The sequence below is a fragment of the Drosophila teissieri genome, chromosome 3L, assembly GCF_016746235.2.
Source record: "Drosophila teissieri strain GT53w chromosome 3L, Prin_Dtei_1.1, whole genome shotgun sequence".
Classification (NCBI taxonomy): domain Eukaryota; kingdom Metazoa; phylum Arthropoda; class Insecta; order Diptera; family Drosophilidae; genus Drosophila; species Drosophila teissieri.
The window spans coordinates 1,380,167-1,401,471 of NC_053031.1; the positions used below are offsets into that span (position 1 = coordinate 1,380,167).

The following is a 21,305-nucleotide window of genomic DNA, read 5'->3' on the forward strand; positions in this document are numbered from 1 at the left end:
GCGCTACTTGTATCTTGGTGTCTTTAGCATGGAAGTTAATTATCACAATGTTCGCTGAGTTCGTGCTGCAATTTCCATAGATATTTATTAGATCGGACTCGGGCGAAATTCTCATGCCATAAATCAAGCTCAGCCAGTGATCTCACAGTGCCATCTGCTGGCCATACGTAAAAGTATCTTTAAGTTTTGAGGTTTCCTTTTTGCATATCTGCACCGCTCGAAAATTGGAAGCGTAACTCTGTAAGATATGACAAAAAGTTCCATTTGTTGTGCCTATATTTAACTTGACGTGGCAACTGAAGAGATCGGAATATACCCAGCATATGTATGTTTTGTATTAGGAATGAGAATGGTATCTGCTAAAGATTGTTCTGCCTGCATGTGGGTGTTTAATTGGATTCTCCCCCGTCTAGACTGTGTCTCGTGGGGCCACGCACTTTAATCGCCTGCGTGCCTAATTTATTGATATGTCATCGTCTGCCCAGCAACCACAACCACATTAATCGCCTCTCCATTTGGATTCTCCTTGACAATCTTCGCAGTGGCCTCAAGCCAAAGTGTTTGTCATTTCCTGGCATTCCGCACATACTTGCCACTACGTCTTTGGATTTCGGCAGCGTGTAGTTTTCATTTTCATTCTCATTTTCGTTTAGTTGCCATATTACGAAACTGGCCTCCCCCGTTTGGACTGGTTACTTGTACATACTCGTATGCACATACTTGTATATCTGTGAATGTTCAATTTCCAAAGTGAATGAAACTTTAGCCACCCCGATTCGATCTGCTCGGCCGTTTGCGTGATTCATTTTTCACATTTTTGGTTGCTCCGTTTTGATTATATGTACGAGCATTATGCTCGTCTGGTGTCTTTTATACATTTCGTTCTTTTATTTTCCTGTTTTATTATTATTCTTGTATTTTTCCTATATTTCCGTGTGAACTTCCGTTTTGACCCCCCTTCCCACCCTGCCGCTGACCCCGCCGCACTGGACTCAGCTCCCTTCTGAAAAAGGCAAAAGTTTGGAACGTGTTTGAAATATTGATAGCGAAATGAGCAGGGACCACAAGAGCAACCTACACAGCTACTACAGCTACAAGCCAGTGCAGAGAGAGAAATAATAGTAGCTTATCGATGCTTAGATTGGAATTTGCTAGTAACTGCTTACACTTGCAACGTAGCAAGATATTTCACTAACTAATCTTTTGATATTATACCTCAAAATATGATTTCCTTCAGAGATTACTGATTTCTTTCAGTGCACTCGCACCCACTTGGACCTTGCACCATCGGTGGTTGCAGGCAACACCTACTGCAGTCCCAAAGTTGTCCAGGCTACCAGAGTACCCCGCTCCCCCCGTTTCTGTCTGTCGTCAGTCTGCCTGTGGTTGCTGTTCGCCGTCTGCCTCGGTGGTGCTGTGGCGGGATTGTTGTTGCTTTCCTCTTTGCTGGTGGTGGTGTTGCTGGTTTTGCTGGTGGCGGTGGTGGGGCGTGTGACCTCTCTTGCCCGCCCCCTTCGGTGGCCCCTTTTACGGCTGCATTAGACAATAACTGGTAATAATCGTTGAACCGTAAAATAAACATGGATACCCGGTGCACTTGTTTGGGCAGCAACAACAACAGTGCTCAGGTGGTTCAGGTGGTTCGGTCGGTGGTGTCTTTGTCGCTGCAGGTGATTAGGTCTGTCCCCTCTTCTCCGTCCACTTTCCACTGCCCATCGTCCGTTGTCGTCTGCCGGACGTTAACTGATTTGTGCATTGACGCGAAGTCGTAGAAATATACGAAAAGACATACATAAATACTTAAGCAGGCAGACCGGGCGAACCGAGAAAAGCAAAAGGGTAAAGTAGCGTGAGGCAAGCTTGCGGTTTTCCGCAGATCACGAACCGGCAAAATAATATTCATATGCCAACGCTCTGCATTCCATTTCAATCCGATCCGATCCAAGCCAATAGGTAATTTACATCCGTCATCGAGTTTGGATTTTCTGACCATCCATGATTCAGAAGCTATTTATAAACCTCGATCAGATTAATCTCAAAAATCAAACGAAACGAGCAAAAAGCGATCTTGGACGCTGCGCGAATGAAGTTGGCTTTTTGCGCGCCACGTAGTCATATCCCATATTGTCTAGTGGTTAGGATATCCGGCTCTCACCCGGAAGGCCCGGGTTCAATTCCCGGTATGGGAAATATGGAACAGTTTTTTTTTTGAATACACGAATAATATAAAACTGTTATTTATTATTACATAAGCCTCAAGGTAACTTTTTAGGACTAGCACCACTTTTTGATTGATTTTGAGATATCGAATGAAACAACTCAGGTTATTCAATATTAAGGGAAAACTTTTACAAAGGTCGGTACCAACTATTGTCGTAGATCTCTTATCTAAAAATAGGTAATACCGAAAATCGTAATAATATTTATGATAAGCAAACACAACTCCCATATTGTCTAGTGGTTAGGATATCCGGCTCTCACCCGGAAGGCCCGGGTTCAATTCCCGGTATGGGAAATATGGATGCAAATTCTTTTTATCGAGTTATTTTAAAATTTAGATATGCATTCAAAAAAATCCTATAGTAAACGTTTTTGATGTTCAGGATAATACTTTTGTGCTTTTAATATAAATGGATTTTGCAAATGTCTAAAATCAAATTTTAAATTTTATGATCTGCCATCTCTAAAAATAATATTACCGCAATTCTTGGACGTGTTCTCGAAATTGCATCCCAAGTCCCATATTGTCTAGTGGTTAGGATATCCGGCTCTCACCCGGAAGGCCCGGGTTCAATTCCCGGTATGGGAAATATGGCTGTAAAGTTTTTTTTCATACACACACATTTTAAAAACTCTCAGGAATAAGGAAATAAACTAACTTGCATTTATTACTTATTTGTTTGTAGTTATAGTTTATAGCTTGTTGTTTAGACCACCAACGAATTAGGCAGCTTCAAACTTTTGGTCGTTGGCTGTTCTTAATCTCTGAAATCTCTCCATTCTTTTGTTGAATGCGAGGAACAACAACAGAAGCAGAGACAAGCTCTTGTGGCTCAAGTTTTATGTTGAGCGTTTTATGGGCCAGTGGTGGACCAAGTGGTCCGATTGGGGAAAGGGGGGAAGGGGGTCCGGGTAAGGCAAGTGTTTCACACAGTAAACACAAGTTAATGAAATTAAAACGTAAGCAGCAGACATACAAAAACGCAATAAACACAAAAGAAATTACAATTAAATTGAAAGCAAAGAGAAAGACCATTTATTGGAGTGCGCGTAAGCGAGATGGCTGTAGCACGAAGTGAGACAGAGCTAGCCGGCTTCCCACACTCGCCTCTCTTCACTCCATTGCCACTGCAACTTGACATGCAACCCGAATGGAAATGAACTTTACAGCCTGCGTGGGTCGCTGTTTCTCAGTTTCTCGGCTTGAGAATTCCAAGACGCCGGCTATCGCGATGCTCCACTTGCCCCCTTCTCGCTGCCCCCCTTCCCCCTCTCACTTTTCCCCAACACCGCCACTTGCCGCATTTTTCCTCTGTGATGGCGTGCGCGACTTTTAATCGCATTCGCTTCAATTGTCGGAATTTTATTGTGAAACCAACTAAGACTTTGGGCGTCAAAGCCTCAGTGGCAGCCCCCCTTTACTAGCTAAACTATTCCCTTTCCCACCTTCTGGCTTTTCATGCACATCTTTTATAACGCTTCATTATCGTCTCATAGAAATAATGCGAAAAGAAACCTTTGAAGAAATTATAAAAGTGAAAACAATTCCCAGAGCTGGTGTACAGTGAAAGCTCTGGTGGGTGGCCTTTCAATTACACTGTTTTATTCACTTTTAAAATAATATTGTAAGTCTTTAATCACTGGCTAATATAAGCCTTTAGGTGACCCCGATCTACTTTATAGCTCCAACTCTTAAAGGCATAATATTGCGATTTTCAAAGATTGCTATATGGTAGTTGGTTTGAAATGTATTCCATCTGATAAGCCTACGAAAAAGCTTAGGACGATTGCTTTGAAAAATGTGGAGATCGATTTCTTTTGTGTAGCTCCCACAACTTTAGATTGGATCCCACCATCGCCCGACGTAAGAGCCACCCACCTGGTAAACATTTTTCAATTATAGTTTTATAATAATTTTCTCGTCATTGTTGGTAGTTCATGTTGAGCGAGCGTCTTGTTGTTGCCTGCAGTCCGTTTGTTGTTGCGTTTTGTTAACGTAACTTTCTTCGTTATTCTTTCACTTTTCGACCCGCCCACTGGCTCTCCATAACTTTTGCTCTCGACCCAAAGGCATTTAAGCCGCGTTGTAATTATGTATTTTTTTGTACATTTCGCTCTCTTACTATTTCTTTTGGGTGGTGCATGCACCCTGCGGCTTCAGTAATTAAATTTGTTTTTGTCTCCACTCGCCCTTTCGCTTGCCAACTGCAAAACTAACTAACCATATTTACCCAGGAGAAATACTCGTATCTCAGGAGCTGCGAAATAATTTCGAATGTACATACATATGTATCGAACCAATTTGGTCGGCTCGTTGAACTGCATAAATCAATAAAGGAAAGTACGTAAAAAACAGGAATGGGATACCTCCACATATTTGATAACCTTAGAAAAGTTCTCCGCATGCAAATAGTGCAAATACAAATAGTCAGCATTATGTAAATGAAATGTTTGCCCAATGCAAACACAAAATGCGGTCGCCTATAGAAATCTAGAACAGCAGCTCAAGGAGCGGGTCACTGGAAAAATAGATTGAAAACACCAATTACCGCCCACTTTTGATCAAATAAAGGCGATATGTTCAAAATGGAAAGTCATGTGATTGAAAATGAATGTCAAACTTAATGTGTGAAACTTTATGTGTAACTAGTACACAATATTCCACGCTGTTCCAAGATTTCAATGATTTTTGCTTAATTCTTCAAGATTGAAATAAATAAAGCGGCATTCATAGTCAATGAATTTTGCCACAAAATGCTTTCTACATTTGCCAGGACCTGTGCTTCGCCGGTAGTAAACATTTTAAATGTCCTAGCTATTAATATTTTATTTCTGTGTACGAGTGGCAGAGCTACGAACATTGGTGGAGCAGCCAGCAGGTTGGCTTGCATAATCAACTTCAACGGCGAGTCGAACTTCGATTTTTGCCTTTGCCAAATGAGCCGAGCAGGAAGGCAAACAGCAAACACGGGGCCCCAGGAGTGAAAAAAGAGGGTAAAAGAGGAAGTTGGATGTTTGTTTCAAGGATATTGTGCGTTTCAGTGTCCTGCACACGAACAAGTTGCGTGCCAAGGACAGCAGCAGAAAAAGCGGCAGACCAAGTTGAACAAGCCAGGCAAAGCTACCAGGAATCGATGTCTAAGGACATTAAGGATACACCTGTCGATATTTTTACAGTTTTGGCATGCGCCTGCCTGCCCCTCGGTCCCCATTTTCGGATCCATTAACCGGTTTGCCAGTTGTGCGCCAGGATCATTAGGGGGACGACCAAGAGCAACACTTCCGTCTGTGAAACAAGTTTTTTTTTTTTTATTTGGGAAACAGCAGAGGGCAGGACAACTGGACAACACGACAGGTCCTTCCACCATCCCAGTTGTTTTTGGGCCAGAGGTAATCACCATTAAAACTCATTACCAAAAGCAACTGCACCACAACACAACACTACAGGACAGGACAACCAAACCGAGCAGAACACGCCGACAAGGAACAGGACACGCCATGGGACCCCACTGGAACTGGAAGCCGTCCAAAGTAAACCAAAACCAAAAACATAAACTAGCCAAAACCGAAACATGCACATAAACTAGTTAACCCTCGGGCGAAAGCTCACTGCTTCATTGGAATTAGGCAGAGTAGGAGTTAGTTGCTGTCTACTCGAAACAAGGATCTCATAAAATGGAATTAATCCCTGCTCTCTCATCCCTTCTTGTAAGCTTAAGATGTAGCCCAAGAACTCACAGTTGGAATTGAAATGATTATTGATTGTGTTTATTACAAAGATGGGTATGTTTTACAAGTTATGTTACTGTAGTGGAAAGCTTTTGCTAAAAAAGTGGTGCAGAATGTTTGATGGACAGCCAACTCCATTAGTTCCCACCATACATTACTTTTTTATGCAACATTTAATTTCAAGATTTACGATCATAGATTTCACTAGCTTTATATTCCGCCAAAGCTCCCTGGCTTATTGCAATATGCCCTTCTGGCGTGCTCTTCGACTGCTTCCTTCGAGGAGGAAGAATTCCGAATACTGAATACCGAATTCCGTCTTAATCTCAAGTTTGAGCACTTTCGGGGTTGCATTTTGGCCTTCTTTTCTTTGGTGCTGCCGCAGCGGAAATAAATTTCTTGCGAGTGCAAAAAAGAAATAAATTCTTGACTCTTTTATGGCCGTCTAGGGCCATTAAAATGGGGGACAAAGAGGGGGCGAGAAAGGGGGGGCGGGGCGGCAGGAGACCGGGGGATATATAGACCTCAATGATGGCGCCTCTGGCAATGTCGAACATCGTCGTCTGCCAAATCGAGACGCGTCGCGGAGAAATTGCGCTGCAGTTGTCGTCAAAGCCGGAGACAGTCGCAGAAATAGAGAGACAACCTTGAGCTAATTTGGCCCGCCGCGTAATCCCCTTCGGCACTGAGAGAAAGCAGGGCTGGGAAAGCCAGAAACTTTGGATAATCATTCATTTATATATAGTTTCTATCAACATAAGTGTTCCTGTTTCGAAAATCCCTATTCATTTATTGTTAGGATATATAGTGCTAAAATATATCCCAAAAGTGATTAGTTTTTTAACGTGATTGATTTTTCTTTTCGTCCAGACAGCCGCCGCCGGGAGCAGACAGCATTCCGCTCATCTCACCATGACAGAAGCCGCCTCAGCCCCAGCCTCAGATGCTCCCGCTAAGTGGGGCACCGTCACAAGGCAGACGCCCCAAAAATAGACCCCTCATCGGAACCGTGGAGCAGGGGGAGATGCCGCCCAGCAGCACGGTGCTGCAAATGCCGCCGGCTCCGTCGTCGTCCAAATCCGGACTGGTGCTGGGCGTCTGCTGTGACCAGCTGATGGCGGTGCACCCAGTGCAGCGGGCATCCGGAGCAGCAGCAGCAGTAGCAGCCAAGAGCAGTTCCCCGGATTGGGGGAATCAGGGGGCGAAACATCTTGAAGGGGCTGTCACGACTAGCAAGTGGATTCCGCCCTTTTTCATTATCCTCGCCACGCTCCTCGAGGTGAGTAGCCCCACGTTGGGCGCCAAATGTGACCGCTTTTTAATGCGATTACCGTCGAGGGTTGATTGAGGGTCATAACAGCCACATTTGGCTGTGAGGGTGGCCTCGAGTTGGGGATGTCGTTGGGTTGAGGTTGCCATGACATCGCATATAAAAGCACAACATTCGGGCCACATTCTAGTTGGGTTTAATTGTTGGCTTATACTCGTGGATGTTGCACTGCAACCCTTGGGATAGCAAACATATTGAATTGGGCGCACATTTAACCCCTGATCTTTTGTGTCTGATTCGGCTGTCTCGGCCATTACATATTATACCATTATCCCCAATCTGGGAGTTTACATTTTTATTACTTTTTCAAGGCTTAAGAGCTCAGCCATTTGGCAGCAAAAGAAAGAAGTTAAATAAATGGAAGATAGCTAGCTTAAAGCTTTCGAAATCTCATAATAATTAACATACATGATTTTAAGAACTTCAAATACTCGTACTAGCTGCTCAACTCTTTCTGAATTTAAACGTTTTAGTTAGTATCTTCTAGAGCACTTTTCAAAAGTATTTTACTTACTTATAGCGGCTTTAGTTCACTTTTCATTACACTTAGCCCCACACCGCAGACTTTGGGGTCAGAGTGAACAAGCGACTTGCAGTCACGTCTGAAACGCGTTTTGTATCCCAAATTAAACGAGATGGCCGGCGAAGAGGGTTGTTTGCTTGGCCATAACAAAGATGCTGTATCGTATTTCAGACCCCAACCTCCAGCTGAAGGGCCCCCAAGCATTTTCTCTATATCACCCACACAACGCAGAGATCTCGTCTAGCAATTGACTTTTGAGGCAAACAAATTGCCGACAGGGCCACACACACCGAATACGACTTAGCTTCTCGCCCCCCCTCCGCCCAATGCATTTGTAAATGGAAGTTGGCTTCCGGTTAAAGGATATACGAGTAGCACGGGGGATGGGGGTGGGGGAAAAGGGGCCTTTGGATGGCTGAAAGGAAGAAGGGATACAGAGTGCGTGCGAAAAATCCAACACGTCTACGATTTGTTTTCCGCGTCTGGCTTTTCGCACACCACACAGACTGGACGCCGCCAGGCCACAGAAAATCGGGGAATCGGGTGGGAATGAGGGGGCATAATGGGGTTTCTGGAGGAGGAAACGGGAGGAAAGGGAAAGGGAATGCCAAAAGCTGGGGGGGAATTGATGGCGACGTCTCGTCGCTGTCTGCTGGCAGTCTACGCCTTTGGGGGTTGTTCTCTGGCCACCCCTTCTTCTCCTGGCCAAGCTGTCTCGGCTGTGCGGTCTTGATGATTTTATTGCTTCCCACTTTGCCTGGATTGGGAATGGGGCTTCCCCCAAAAGCAAATGCTCATGAAGTGATTCCGAACTAGTTCGGGATAAAAGAAATGTGCGGCAATGGTTGCTTAGCATGAATACCCTTATATCAAGGTTCATAAAAAGCTTTTCAGCTCTTTCTTTGATTTGTATTTTATAATAAATCATCCATTTTCTATTCCTAACTGCGCAGATTCTCGTGTTCCTGTGGGTGGGTGCTGATCCACCCGAGGATTCTCTGCTGGTGTATCGTCCTGACCAGCGCCTCCAGCTCTGGAGATTCCTCAGCTATGCCCTGCTCCACGCCAGTTGGCTGCATCTGGGATACAACGTGCTCACCCAGCTCCTATTTGGTGTGCCCTTGGAGCTGGTACATGGATCGCTGAGAACGGGGATCATTTACATGGCCGGAGTTTTGGCTGGCTCTTTGGGTACTTCGGTGGTGGACTCGGAGGTCTACCTGCTGGGAGCCAGTGGGGGAGTGTATGCCTTGCTGGCCGCCCAACTGGCGAGTCTTTTGCTCAACTTTGGTCAGATGCGACACGGCGTTTTCCAGCTCATGGCTGTGATTTTGTTCGGTAAGTAACTATAGATCAGAAACTTAGTTCATAAGAATCATAAATAAACTTCCTATCCTTCACAGTTTTTTGCGATTTGGGGTATGCCCTCTACTCAAGAGAACTGGCGATGCAGCAACTGCAGACACGACCCTCGGTCTCCTACATCGCCCACATGACCGGAGCTCTGGCCGGGATCAGTGTGGGTCTGCTGCTCCTCCGCCAGTTGGATGGTGGGCTGCGACCACGCCCACTCCGCTGGCTGGCCCTGGGCGTATGGTGCCTATTCAGCGCCTTCGGAATCGCCTTCAACCTGGTCAACACGGTGACAGCTCAACTCCTGGCCGAGGAGGAGGGTCAGGTGATCAGGCAGCACCTGATGAAGGACCTCGGAATGGGATGATCGCAGGCAGGAGCCAAAGGCTGCATCCCGCTCACATACCACACACCTCTATGTCTCCTCTTATGCCTTAGTCTAGTCACTAGATCGTAAGACTTTCCCCAGGACAGTGTGCTCAAATAACATTACATCTGTCGGACATCCTGGCTCCCACTTCAAGAGGGGATCGCTCAAAATACTCGTAGCTCGTAAGTCCCAACATTTATCTTATGCCAATGCCAAAGGAGTGGAGAAGTTCCTGGCGGGAACCGAGCCTGGCTCACATCAAAGACTTAGGATCGCGTTTGGGTTGCCATCTGATGGATGGACTCCTCCATTGAGTTGCCTACTCAGGCTTAATGCCAAACCAGAGCTTAAAGACATAACATATATCCAAATTCAAGTATTTGAAACAAGAACTCTAACTCAATAAATTACCAAATTAAAGATTATTAATGTGCTTTGTTTTGGTTGTAATGTATTTCAGGCTGCGGGCAATCAAGCCACTCCAATTGTATTTCAATCTGAGGTAAACTGCGTCAAAATGCATGCTAATGCCCCAATCAGCTGAAACAGCTGCAATCAAAAGCCAACATTTTGAGAGGCCGTGCCAGAAATTAATAACAAACAAAAACAGAAATTAGCCATCAGCTCTGGACGTTGTTCTATTTTGGCATTGCCTCATCATGCAGTGGCCCCCTTAGCCACATGGTCGAAAACGGGGGAGCTTCTGGGGGAAGTTCATTATTTTTGGTTTGGTTTTGGATTTCGCATTCGCATTCGCCGATAATGAAATTGTAAACTTGCACTGAATGTACTGAATGTGTTGGTAATTCAATAGCTGCAAGCTGCGTTGCGGGCTGGCTCCCCTACTGAAAGGCCACAGCACCACCCAAAACCGAGTGCATTTTGATGAGACATTGATGGTTCAATCGAACATTCGACCCACCCAGCCAGTTGAGCCAATTTAGCAAGCCATTTGCGATTCCTCAATCGAATCAGATCGAAGTCCTTCGAAGGAGTTCTTCGGGGGGATCCCTGATGGTGGAGCTGGCGGAGCATGGGGGATCATCTGGACTTCTCGTTAAGTCGTCACCAGTTGCATCGCTCCTCAGATCGCCGGGCAACCAGAAACGAGTATCTTCCTGCGCCCAACTCAATTGACAGTTGACAACAAATATTTGTGACATTAAATGCGGCTGCTCGCAGATGCGAGGCTCCAGAGGATCCTCAATGAAACGAGCTCTTCTTAAGCGGTTTAGGCATCGTCGTGATCGTACACTCAAAGAAATTAGGGGAATACCCTAAAGTTTGAAGCTTACAGATATCTCAAATAGTGGGTTGGAACTTTTAACACGCAAAATGCCAAATAAATCTCTTTCTTGCCATAAACTGCATTTTCTCCTTTATTGGGGGGCTATATTTTTCCGAGTGTGCCACCTCCAGTTGAGTTGCAGCTGAATCCTGGACGACTTGCTCATTTCACTAATTTAATGAAGACCTTTTGCGCGAAAAGCGGCGAGGGGTGAGCCCATTGTCTCCGAGCTTCTCTCACTCGCGGAGGGACGAGACCACGAGCAAGACTTCCCCAGATTGATGATGCGGTTTGGTCGGGCAGCTTTTAAACTCCAGGCCGGGCTCCTCGCCGATCCTCTCGGTGGGAAGAGGTGGGGTGGGCCTGCATCAATAATTTGTGTCCGCCGTTGAAAATAATTGACCAAGTTTGTCTGTTTGCGGTTGTGGCATTTAATCTACTTGCAGCTGAAGTTCCGAAAGCGACAACTGAACTGCAGCAGCTGCCATTCCACGATTCCTCCATTCCTCCGCTCGGCGAAGAGGACAAGTCGACAAAAAAGCCAAGTCTCGAGGATTGTGCTCCTCCTTGGCTCCTTGGCCTGCACTTGGCGTAATTGAAATAATTTTAAGTGAAAAATCTGCATTCAAAAAATATTTCAACGCACACACAAATGTCAGCAGCAGGCGGCATGAAGAGTCCGAGGAGGAGGCAAAATACCAGAAGCAGGACGGCATTGGATGCGAATCGAACAGAAAATTCCCTACCAACTGGTATTACAAACTTTTGCCGTCTAAAAACACTTGTTAAGTTATCTAAAGTCATAATTGCTTGATCATTTACTTAAAAGTAAAAGGCATTTGTGGCAGAAATCTTTAACTACCCTATTGATGTTAATGGTGAGACCAACGCCACTGGCCAATCCACATGCCCGTTGCGATGGGTCAGCGACTTTTGCCGACGCAAAATTTACATGCGCCAATTTGAGTGGACACGGCAAAAAAGAGTCAACAGTTTGCAGCTTTCGCAGTCGCTTCGAACATAATCCTGGGCATTAAGGCAAATTGCAGCAACTGCCGAGGAGACAGGGGCGTCGGCCAAAAAAGGGGGCTCAATTCGGATCGATCACCGGCCGGGGCCCACCATAATTTGCTTAATTCGACGCTCAGCCCAAATGCCGACGAGTCAGCCCGGACTCGAATCTGCACTTTTTTCGGTGGGCCTTGGAGTTCAGCTTCAGCACGCGGCTGCCACTCGTCGATCGACTGATGAGGATGATCCTCCCCACCTCCCAGGAGCGGCAGGCACCTCCTCCTTGGCCAGGTGAGGCGGCTTCTTCAGCGGCAGCCTCAATTTGCCATTGCCTGCCCTCGGGGGCAATTTGGAACTCGGTTTCTCGTCTCTCTTCCGATTTTCGCTTATTTTTTGTGGGCTGCCTTACTTTCGGTGGCTGTAATTTTTGGCCAGGCTTTAAGTGTCCATTCACCCGGGATGCCATCTTCCTCCTGTGCCACTTCCATCATCCTCCCCGGAACATAGACAAACACTGCCCAGAGAGTGCCACTGTTTTTTCTGCCTTCCCCCTGGGGAGCACTTAAATTCGATAAACAAATGGTTGGGGAACGACAGAAAAGAAAACACATACAATATGCATGTCCTTCCAATCGATAACAGCTCGAATTTGCAGCATAAATATTTCTGGCAGTTCAGTTCAGTTCGGCTACAACATTTTCAGCTGCAACTTTCGGTGTTCATTCATGTATTTCCCATCCCAAGGTCCCATGAATTTATCAAAAGTATCTGCATAAAGTCTAGTTTTGGCATTTGCCATCAATTCTAATTCATATTCCTTATATTCCTCCGGTTCGGTATGCAAAGCTTTTAGCAGCCATGGCAACTGCTAAAACCGGAGTGGAAGTGACAGGAACTCTAACAGCGATTTCAAATTTGCAGCTCGAGTCATGAAACACACGGGGAATGGAATGGGTTGACAGTTGGGTTGGAGGGATGGCCAAAGTGGTACATGTGCATCATTTTGTTGCATTTAAGGCAATGGTAAGTGATTTCGTTTATATGCCCGAATATGAGATGTAATATTAGGGACGACTTTGCAGTTGATTTCAATGTATTGAAACGATGCTATTTGCAGGAGAAACATGAGTTGCTTGAAGAGATTGAACGAGTTTTCCCCAACGAGGTCATCCTGCATCCCGAGGGGACTATAAGCCCGAGTTCATTTCATTGATCCCGATCTCATTGGCATCTCGGGCGGAGGAGGAGAGGGTGTCGGATACTCATTAAATCTCAACTCGCCGCTGGCTCATAATTCAGCTCAATATAAATCTGTTAACAAAACGCTTAATCCGCTTTGTGCGCTTTATTTATGGCCATTTGATGGCGCATTATCGCATCAGGCACATGGCACCCGTCAGGGGTCGGTCGGCTGCCCCTCCTCGGATCCTCCAGCTGGCGCGCCTCATAATTGGATTCGTCACAGCAGACCCCCGCCCAGTCCCCACTGCCCCCCACGTCCCTGCAGCCATGTGGATCCCACGGACTGGGCCATAAATCGCGGGCTGCTTGAAATGCAAATTTTCGGGACTGCAGCTTGTTGAAGTCGCAGTTTGGTCGAGTATCATCGGCAGGGCATCAAAGTGGCAGCAAATGTTGCGCCGGCTGCTGTGCTGTGCTGTGCTCCGTCTGCTGCCCAATTAACGCCATCGAGAAGCTGGAGAGGAGTCCGGACTCCTGCTCCGCAGCGGCAATCAGAGTTCACTTGAACACCTCGCAATTAAGGCCGGCGCGCAAAAGTGCGTGGCTCAGTTTGCTCCGTTGCGGGTGGAGTAGATACAAGAAATCCAACACGATGCCATGTTCCGTGCTCCTCGCTGGCCGACTTGTCGATGCTCAACAAAGGATAATCCACTGGCGACTCCTCCGCGAACACCCCGCGAACTGATCCCACTTTGGCCACTGACGGTGTCGGTCGACAACAAGCTCCAAACATTAGCAGCCCGAAAGGAACATCCCACGCAGAAGAGCAGGCGGTTGTAGCCGCACTTTCGATGCCCTGACTCATCACAATAATGGTGGTAATAGAAAGGAACAAATTTGAATTATTTTCACTGTTAAATAATGTGGAATTGGTATTGAAAGTGTAACCTTCAGACGCTGTTACTGGTTATAAGAATAATCTAGACAGTGCAGACATATTTACAACCCGCAGCGGTAGCCAAAGCAATCGCGATGAGGATTAAGTGGTCTGTTGGCACAGGGATTCTGGCCAGGAACAGGCGACGCGCTTGTTCTGCCCCCGATGCGCATCTAATGCGACCCGAAATCCTGCTGCCAATTGGGATTCCGATTCGGATTCGGATGCGGATTCGCTTTGCATTAATTAAGCGCACTTAAGTGGCCCAGTACCTGTGTTTGCATTCCATGTCCGATGGTCCCATTGTCCCGTTTGTCCCAGGACCGGGCCAATTAACTTTCGCCCAGCGAGGTGGGCAGGTCCTGGACTCCAGATTCCAATTCCCAAAGCAGCCCACAATCAATTAGTGCCGTCCTGGGCTGCGACCTCCTTGAAATGGAGGAGGAAACACTTAAGGAAAACATCTATGCGGAAAATGAATATCGTTGCGAGGAGTGGCAATAAATTATGTCTGCGGTGGCGTCTGCCAGTTGATTGAAATCCTCCCAACTCCCTCGTTTCATCCGACTCCGTCTGATCGGTCGGAATTAAGTTCTGTTAGCCCGGCTAAAACAACAATTGGTGAAACACGAACGCAGACGGCTTCAGGTATGCAAAAGAGCAATATTTCACAAAATGATGAGTTGCAGATGACGCTGCCGAGGGACCGCAGCATCAACAGATGCGCAATATTCACCATCCTCAATGGTCTGGATGAAACCACAGTCCAGGGCAAGGGAGACAAGTCTGCAAATAGACACTGCAAACTTCACAAACTTCCGACGGGCAAAACAGTCTTGGCAGGTGCACAGTGGAGCACTCAATACTGAACACTACAAAATAAGTTCCATTAAAATAATTTACTTTGAATATAAAATACTATTGCGAGTATTATTGATGGATATAAACAAATGGTTTGTCCTAGGCAAGTACCAACAACTGGCTTCAAAACCTGGAGCACAAATAGCCAATCCCTTTGGCTTTCGGTTCCACAGTTCCGTGACTCATCTGGCTTGTGGCTGGGATGCAACTGCTGGCCTCCAGTCTCGCCTCCTCCTTCTCCGTGCGCTCCTCCATCGTGACTGCTGTTGGTGCATTGTTTACTCCGCACAGACCAAAACAAAAATGCAGCCATGGACTGGCCCAGACATCCGAGTCCGAGAAGCGAAACTCTGGCGAGGAGGAGGAATACCGGGCTGGTGCTGGGGCTGGGGCTGCTGTGGTTTATCTGGTTGCGGGGAGCGAAGCTAAATTTTATGGATTTATTGAAAATTGAACGCACTTGAACTGCTGCGCAGGGGGAAAGATGCTGGGCTGCATCTGCCCGCCTGCCAGTCTGCGAAGGAGGCTTGTTTGGAAAACAAATAGACGAACTCCGCCAGGAGGTGCAGCAACGCCCAGAAGACAGGAGCGGAGTTTGCCACAACGGGGGCATACTGTATCCATTGGATGCCTTACTCGATTATGAACAGATGAGTCTTGATTCCGAAAATGTATGATTTAGTATATTGTTCCAAGTAAACCGCACCTGTGTGTGGAAAACTGCCGACTGCCACGCGATCGTTGCATACTGCATTCTGTTTGTTTGGCTTTTGGTTTGGTTTGCCTCAAGTTTTTGGTGTTTTGTTTATGGAAACGCGTGCGGTCAACAACAGCAGCAATATTGAGACGGGAAAATTAACACATGAACATATGACCAAGAACGGGCATTGCTGAATTGAGTGCAACACTATATAGAACTTGGAATGCTTGCAATATGTTTCACTGCTCAAAAATTACCATAGAATGCCAATTTCGATGCATGGCCAGCAAGGGAACAAAAGTCGTTGATCAGCAGGCGACAGGCTTGAAATAATGTGATGCATCCCCAGCTAAATTGGCGCCTGGAATAGAACGAGTTTGGCGTTCAGGTCGGGCCGGTTCTCGGTCTTAGTTGATTTAGTTGATCTGGCTGCCCTCAGAACCTCAGTGCCAAAGATGCAGAGCTGCAGAGATCCTACACACTCCTTCGTGGTCGCCCACACACTTTCCCAGGATGTCGTGGACGTGTGCGTCGCTGGAGTCGAGGAATGCATGCGAGTGCAGCCACGTGGGCAGTCCCCACTGTACTGGTGGGTAACAACACCTCTCGCCCAATCCGAGGCACTTCTGGGTTTTCCCACTCCGTCCCTATCATGCACTCGATGTGTGACAACAAACAAAACACTTGGCGAATCGCTTTCATCTGCTCGAAAATAAACCGAATTCCAAGAAACATTCGCTCTTTGTTTTGTGAATTGTGAAAAACGTACGACAGCTCTTCAAGTTGCTTTTGGCTCGGAAAACGAATTGAAAAGCGCCCACGCAAAATGGGTGGAATGGGGTGACCAATTGGCGCCTGGCGACACTCGAAACACGAAACGATTTAAATCCAGAAACAAGGGGGCGCATTTTGCCAACTACACACGGAACACACGGAACACACCAGACCAGAAGACCAGACCAATCCAGACAGGTGGCCATTATGCAGAGAGCGAGAGACCCCCTAAAGTGTCCCATAAATTCATTAATTTGTCGCGCTTTTTTCACACTAGCACACTCGCCATAAAATATTTGTCAGCTTTACGATGGCTTTAATTCTAGCGACGACGCATTAAAAACTAATGCGGGGAAATTAATACGAATAAATTCTGAGAATGGTGAAAATCAACGGGGGCAGCGGGTTGGGCGTGTAGGTCCACCCAGCAGATCCTCATGAATGTCGTTATGGATGTTTGGGCATTTAAATTTAGCAGCCACCACGACGGGGCGACGATCAGCCCACTGAACGAGAATCAGATTGAGATTTAGAATCAGAATCAGACGAGAATGAATCAGCCAGAAATAGAAACCGAAAAGAGTGGTGGTGGCACAACAAGCAGCACGATATTTATGGGGATACCCTGGTACTTGGGGGTATGATCTATATGAGAATGCCGCTTGCAAGCCAAGGATTTTTGACAGCCAATGAAATATTTACAGATGGGCAAGTGCTCATGGGGCATATAAAACGGTTTGGGATCACTGATTGACTATTAACTGCCAATGTGTCGTGAAATCAATTACCTGTTAATAAACATGTCAGCATTTAATGGAGATAATACAATCTGCATACTATTATGATTTAATATGAATAATTAGCATTTGGCTGTCAAACAACTGCAATCGCTCTTAAATGGCTTTGCTTAAATGGTGCAAAATCGTACAATTATATTGTATTTTATGTTCCTGCAAGCTGCTCAGCTCATTAAGCCAAAAATAAATCTCGTTTTATATATACAAAATCGTACGATATCGCGGACAGATGCTATCCACCCACCTCCCCCATTTGGCCAATCTATTTTGGTGGCCCGTGCGACAAAAGCCAAAACCGAAACGATTTGCAAATGTTTGGACCAGTCTGCTGTTTTGGGTCTGTTGCGATTAGATGGGCCAAGTCAACTGGGGGCCCTATTTAGTCCGTCACTCGGTCCGTCAATCAGTCAATCAGTCAGTCAATCAGCAGCCCACACTCTCGAACGCTTCTCGGCCAGTTCAGTTTGTCACTTGGCTGTCCCATTAGCCGCCACACTTTGGGTCAGCGGCCCATAACGGCGTCTTAAGATTTTTGGGGGGATTTGTGGGTGGGCGTTGGGCTAATCGCACCTTTTAGGGCTTAAGCAGCTTCTTTTTGCGCGCCTGCAAATTTATGCAAATTGCTGATTGAATTCAAAATTTCGAACTCGAAGTTCTGGCGTCGACAAATATGGCAAGACGCCTCTTGCCTACGAAATTAATTCGGTTCGCGAGTCGCCGAAGATAGCGACCAAAAGCGACCAAACGCGACAGCGGAGACGCCATGAATCAAAAATTGTATAAATCGTATCAAGATCTTGGCGAGAGTCAAGGTCTTCTCGGCGTGGCCACGGCCCACATCTTGGGATTGTGGACGACGGCAGGGGGACTCCGATCCGCGGAGGAGCACGCCTAGGTAGTCCGCTGGCATAATTAACATGCGCCAGAGATGCCAACGACTTGTCAGCCGGCGAATACAATAAAAAAATTAAAAAACAGAACTGAATAAATGCCAGCAAACAAAGGCAATATTCCTCGCTGGTGGGTGTCTTCACATAATCCCCAGCAATGGATCCACTTCTTCGAATGGGTTTCAATGGGTATTTTGTATTTAAGTTCCTAGTTTCGCTGCACTTGCCCCATGCTGTGGATTACAGTGCCCAACCCTAGAGGAGATCGGCAGTTCTGCCACTGCCTGAGTTTTTTATGATTTCTGCATTATTTGTGGATGTTTCAAAGATCTGCGGCAAGCATAAACATTGAGGCAAAGGAACACAACATTAGGAAAACTTATTTGTTGTTGTTTCATGCAAAACACTATACTATACACTTCTTTTGTAACATCATTGTATCGTACTTTCACTAGCCTTCTAGAAACCAGCCTACGTGACATCATTTTACATGCTAATCCGCAAGTTCTGAATGAGATTCTTTCGCATGTCAAGAAAAAACGAACCATTTATCGCCGGCTTTCCCCTTCGGCAGTGGCTAAAAAGCTCGTTTAGGAGCAAATAAAAAAACTCTCTCTAATTGCCTACCTTTTCGCAGACGAACTTTCCTCATCATCGCGTCTGGCGGTCGTGTCCAGTCTTTTGGCCATTTCATTTGGCCCGCTGCAGAAACCGCTCACTTTCGGTTAACAAATCTCCGGCTGACCTCGATGCAGGCCACACACGTAAAAGGGCTGGGAAAAATAGAAAGAACTTTTGCGCTTTTCATTAATAAAGTGCCGCTGTCTGTCCGCTTGTCCGTTGGTCCGCTTGTCCGTCTGTCCGCTTGTCGGTCTGTGCCAGTAACACATATATTACATAGTAAAAGACCAGGCCAACGGGCAAGTAATCAAGTGAGTTGTGTACCAAGAGTTACGCGGAGTAACCAGTTACGTTTTATGACCCGGTCGCTCCGTAGATGGCCAGCAGTGCGGGCGGCTAATGAAAAGAAATGAACTCCGAGTTGGCCTGGGAGGAAGTTCTGGAAACGTGAAAAGATTGGGCAACATTGCAGCTCTGGCTATGATTTTCCCGCACTTTATGGGCCGCATTTCCCCGAAAATGCTGCAAGTCCAAGAGCAATAACTCCGGCATGGCTGTCACTTATGTCGCTTCATTGCGGAAACCATTCAAACGAAATTTCCCTCATCGCGCGACAAATTTCGTGGACACCCAAGTGGAGAGGAAGCCAGCTCTAAACGGCGATTACCGGCGGGTTCAGGTGATGACAGAGCCGAAATAACGCTATTTTACGACTGCTACATGTGGAAGCCCCGAATTTATGTGGAAATATATTTATGTACATACAAATGTAGCACGACACATCACGAACAGATAGCAACAAATACAGCCACCGACAGTTTATTAATTATGATGAAATGCCCCGTGCTCCTCTAATCCCTTCCAGCGCGCAGTGGCGCCACGGGGCTTAAGCTCCCAAAATCCCCGAGTGGAAATTCAGGAAATGTTTGCCCAGCACCATCGACAAGCTAAAGGCGGAAATTGATTTATAGCGGCTAAGCCTAAAGGCTATCCCATTGGACCAACACTCGGCCAAATGAACAGCAGAAGTTGCACCAAATGTTTGGTACTTTGGGAAACTTCTATCATACTCCGTAGAGCTTTACAACCAAGGTAAAATACAATTTAAATGCAGCGTTGGTTTTTTCTCAGTGCATACGGATAAGCCCCGACGGATCTTTCAAGAAGTGCACTCAATACATTTCCGCCCTTGGACAACTTCAAAAGCTCTGCCGTTGCAGGGGGATTTTCTATATTCTATATCCTACATCCTATATCCTATATCGCAATCTGATAAGCAGCGACAATTGCCGGCGATGGGGCTGATGCCTCAGAACATACCACATCATCCCACATCCCACGAGGCCAGACAGAAATAGCAAAGAAAGCCACGGCACGGCCAATAAACCTCAAATTATATGTGCTATATGTGCTTTATATATAGAATAGGATAGAGGAGACACATTAAAACAAATTGAAATTACCAAATGCATCTATGAAATTTATCGCACGACAGCAAGACTGACTAAAAAGACACAATGCTGCAGAAGGGGCGCAGAGGCGAGGAATTAATTTATGGACATCAATCTCAATACCGCAGTTTCCAACAAACCAGCCCATTGCCCCTCAACCCCTCAACCTCTCGCCCCCTCCCCATGCCCCTCCTCGTACAGCTACACCGAAATTTGTGTGTTTGTTGTTTCGGTTTGGGAATTTATTTTTAATATTTTTCGTAGCGATTTTTCGTCTGCACTCGCCGCTTGTTGCCATTGTGGGCGGCCAAGCCCGATTCGAAAACATAATAAATTAAGAATATTTATTTGTTTGCGGTAATTGTGCGAATAATTGATGATTATGTGCCTCATTCGCAGCCACTGGAGTCCGTCGAGTCGTGGGCACTGGCGAATGCAACTGCCAGTGCCGAGTGTTGAATGGCTTTTAATTAATTCCGAAAAAGGTTATATGAAGTTGACCTCCCATCACAGTAAATCTGAAGAGCTGCGTGGGTGCTCTCCGAGAAGGTGATTTAGTAGTAATCATTGTCGACATCGGTCAACTCTGATGAACAAGACCATCAACCAGGATGAAAGAATTCCCCAGGTTTTCGTGGAACATTCGGGGGGAATTCTGCCGTTCCCCTATCACATCCCATATTGTCTAGTGGTTAGGATATCCGGCTCTCACCCGGAAGGCCCGGGTTCAATTCCCGGTATGGGAAATATGGTAGAGGTTTCTTTTTGAGAAACATTTTCAAAAAAATATGTTTATATATTGATCTATTTGTGTATCCAAACCTTTACAAGAGCTAAAAGGCGAAGCTTTTAATACCCTAGAGTATGCATTTTGTTAAATTATCAAACGATCCTGATCGTTAGCCAACACTGGATCTAAGGATTTCCAATCCCATATTGTCTAGTGGTTAGGATATCCGGCTCTCACCCGGAAGGCCCGGGTTCAATTCCCGGTATGGGAAATATGGTAAAGAGGTTTCTTTTTGTTATGTGTTTTATATTAATCTATTTGTAGTACTTTCGAAATTTAATTTTTTAAAATTACCGAACCATTCTGATCGTTAGCCAACACTGGATCCAAGGATATCACATCCCATATTGTCTAGTGGTTAGGATATCCGGCTCTCACCCGGAAGGCCCGGGTTCAATTCCCGGTATGGGAAATGAGGAAAACATTTTCTTTTCTTTTTTTATTAATTTTCAAAACACAATGTTATACAAAATATAAT

At 46.0% G+C, this 21,305-nt stretch overlaps 1 protein-coding gene and 6 non-coding genes across 8 annotated transcripts in view; all 7 read left to right on the top strand.

The window, feature by feature from the left end:
- LOC122616522 (protein rhomboid) overlaps positions 1–9,872 on the top strand; it is a 37,772-nt gene extending 27,900 nt beyond the window's left edge. For both annotated transcript variants that reach the window (XM_043792002.1, XM_043792003.1), the window contains exons 2-4: positions 6,820–7,228; positions 8,756–9,140; positions 9,206–9,872. In XM_043792002.1, coding sequence (XP_043647937.1) covers positions 6,893–7,228; positions 8,756–9,140; positions 9,206–9,522 — 1,038 coding nt within the window. In that variant the 5' untranslated portion in view covers positions 6,820–6,892 and the 3' untranslated portion in view covers positions 9,523–9,872. The remainder of the gene's footprint in view (positions 1–6,819; positions 7,229–8,755; positions 9,141–9,205) is intronic.
- On the top strand, positions 2,118–2,189 carry Trnae-cuc. The gene has a single exon. It is a non-coding gene; the product is annotated as a tRNA-Glu (tRNA).
- Trnae-cuc lies at positions 2,444–2,515 on the top strand. The gene has a single exon. It is a non-coding gene; the product is annotated as a tRNA-Glu (tRNA).
- On the top strand, positions 2,738–2,809 carry Trnae-cuc. Its single transcript has one exon. It is a non-coding gene; the product is annotated as a tRNA-Glu (tRNA).
- A 10,839-nt stretch (positions 9,873–20,711) lies between the features above and the next one.
- Positions 20,712–20,783, top strand: Trnae-cuc. The gene has a single exon. It is a non-coding gene; the product is annotated as a tRNA-Glu (tRNA).
- Positions 20,784–20,966: 183 nt separating this feature from the next.
- Positions 20,967–21,038, top strand: Trnae-cuc. The gene has a single exon. It is a non-coding gene; the product is annotated as a tRNA-Glu (tRNA).
- Positions 21,039–21,167: 129 nt separating this feature from the next.
- Trnae-cuc lies at positions 21,168–21,239 on the top strand. The gene has a single exon. It is a non-coding gene; the product is annotated as a tRNA-Glu (tRNA).
- The last annotated feature ends 66 nt before the right edge of the window (positions 21,240–21,305 follow it).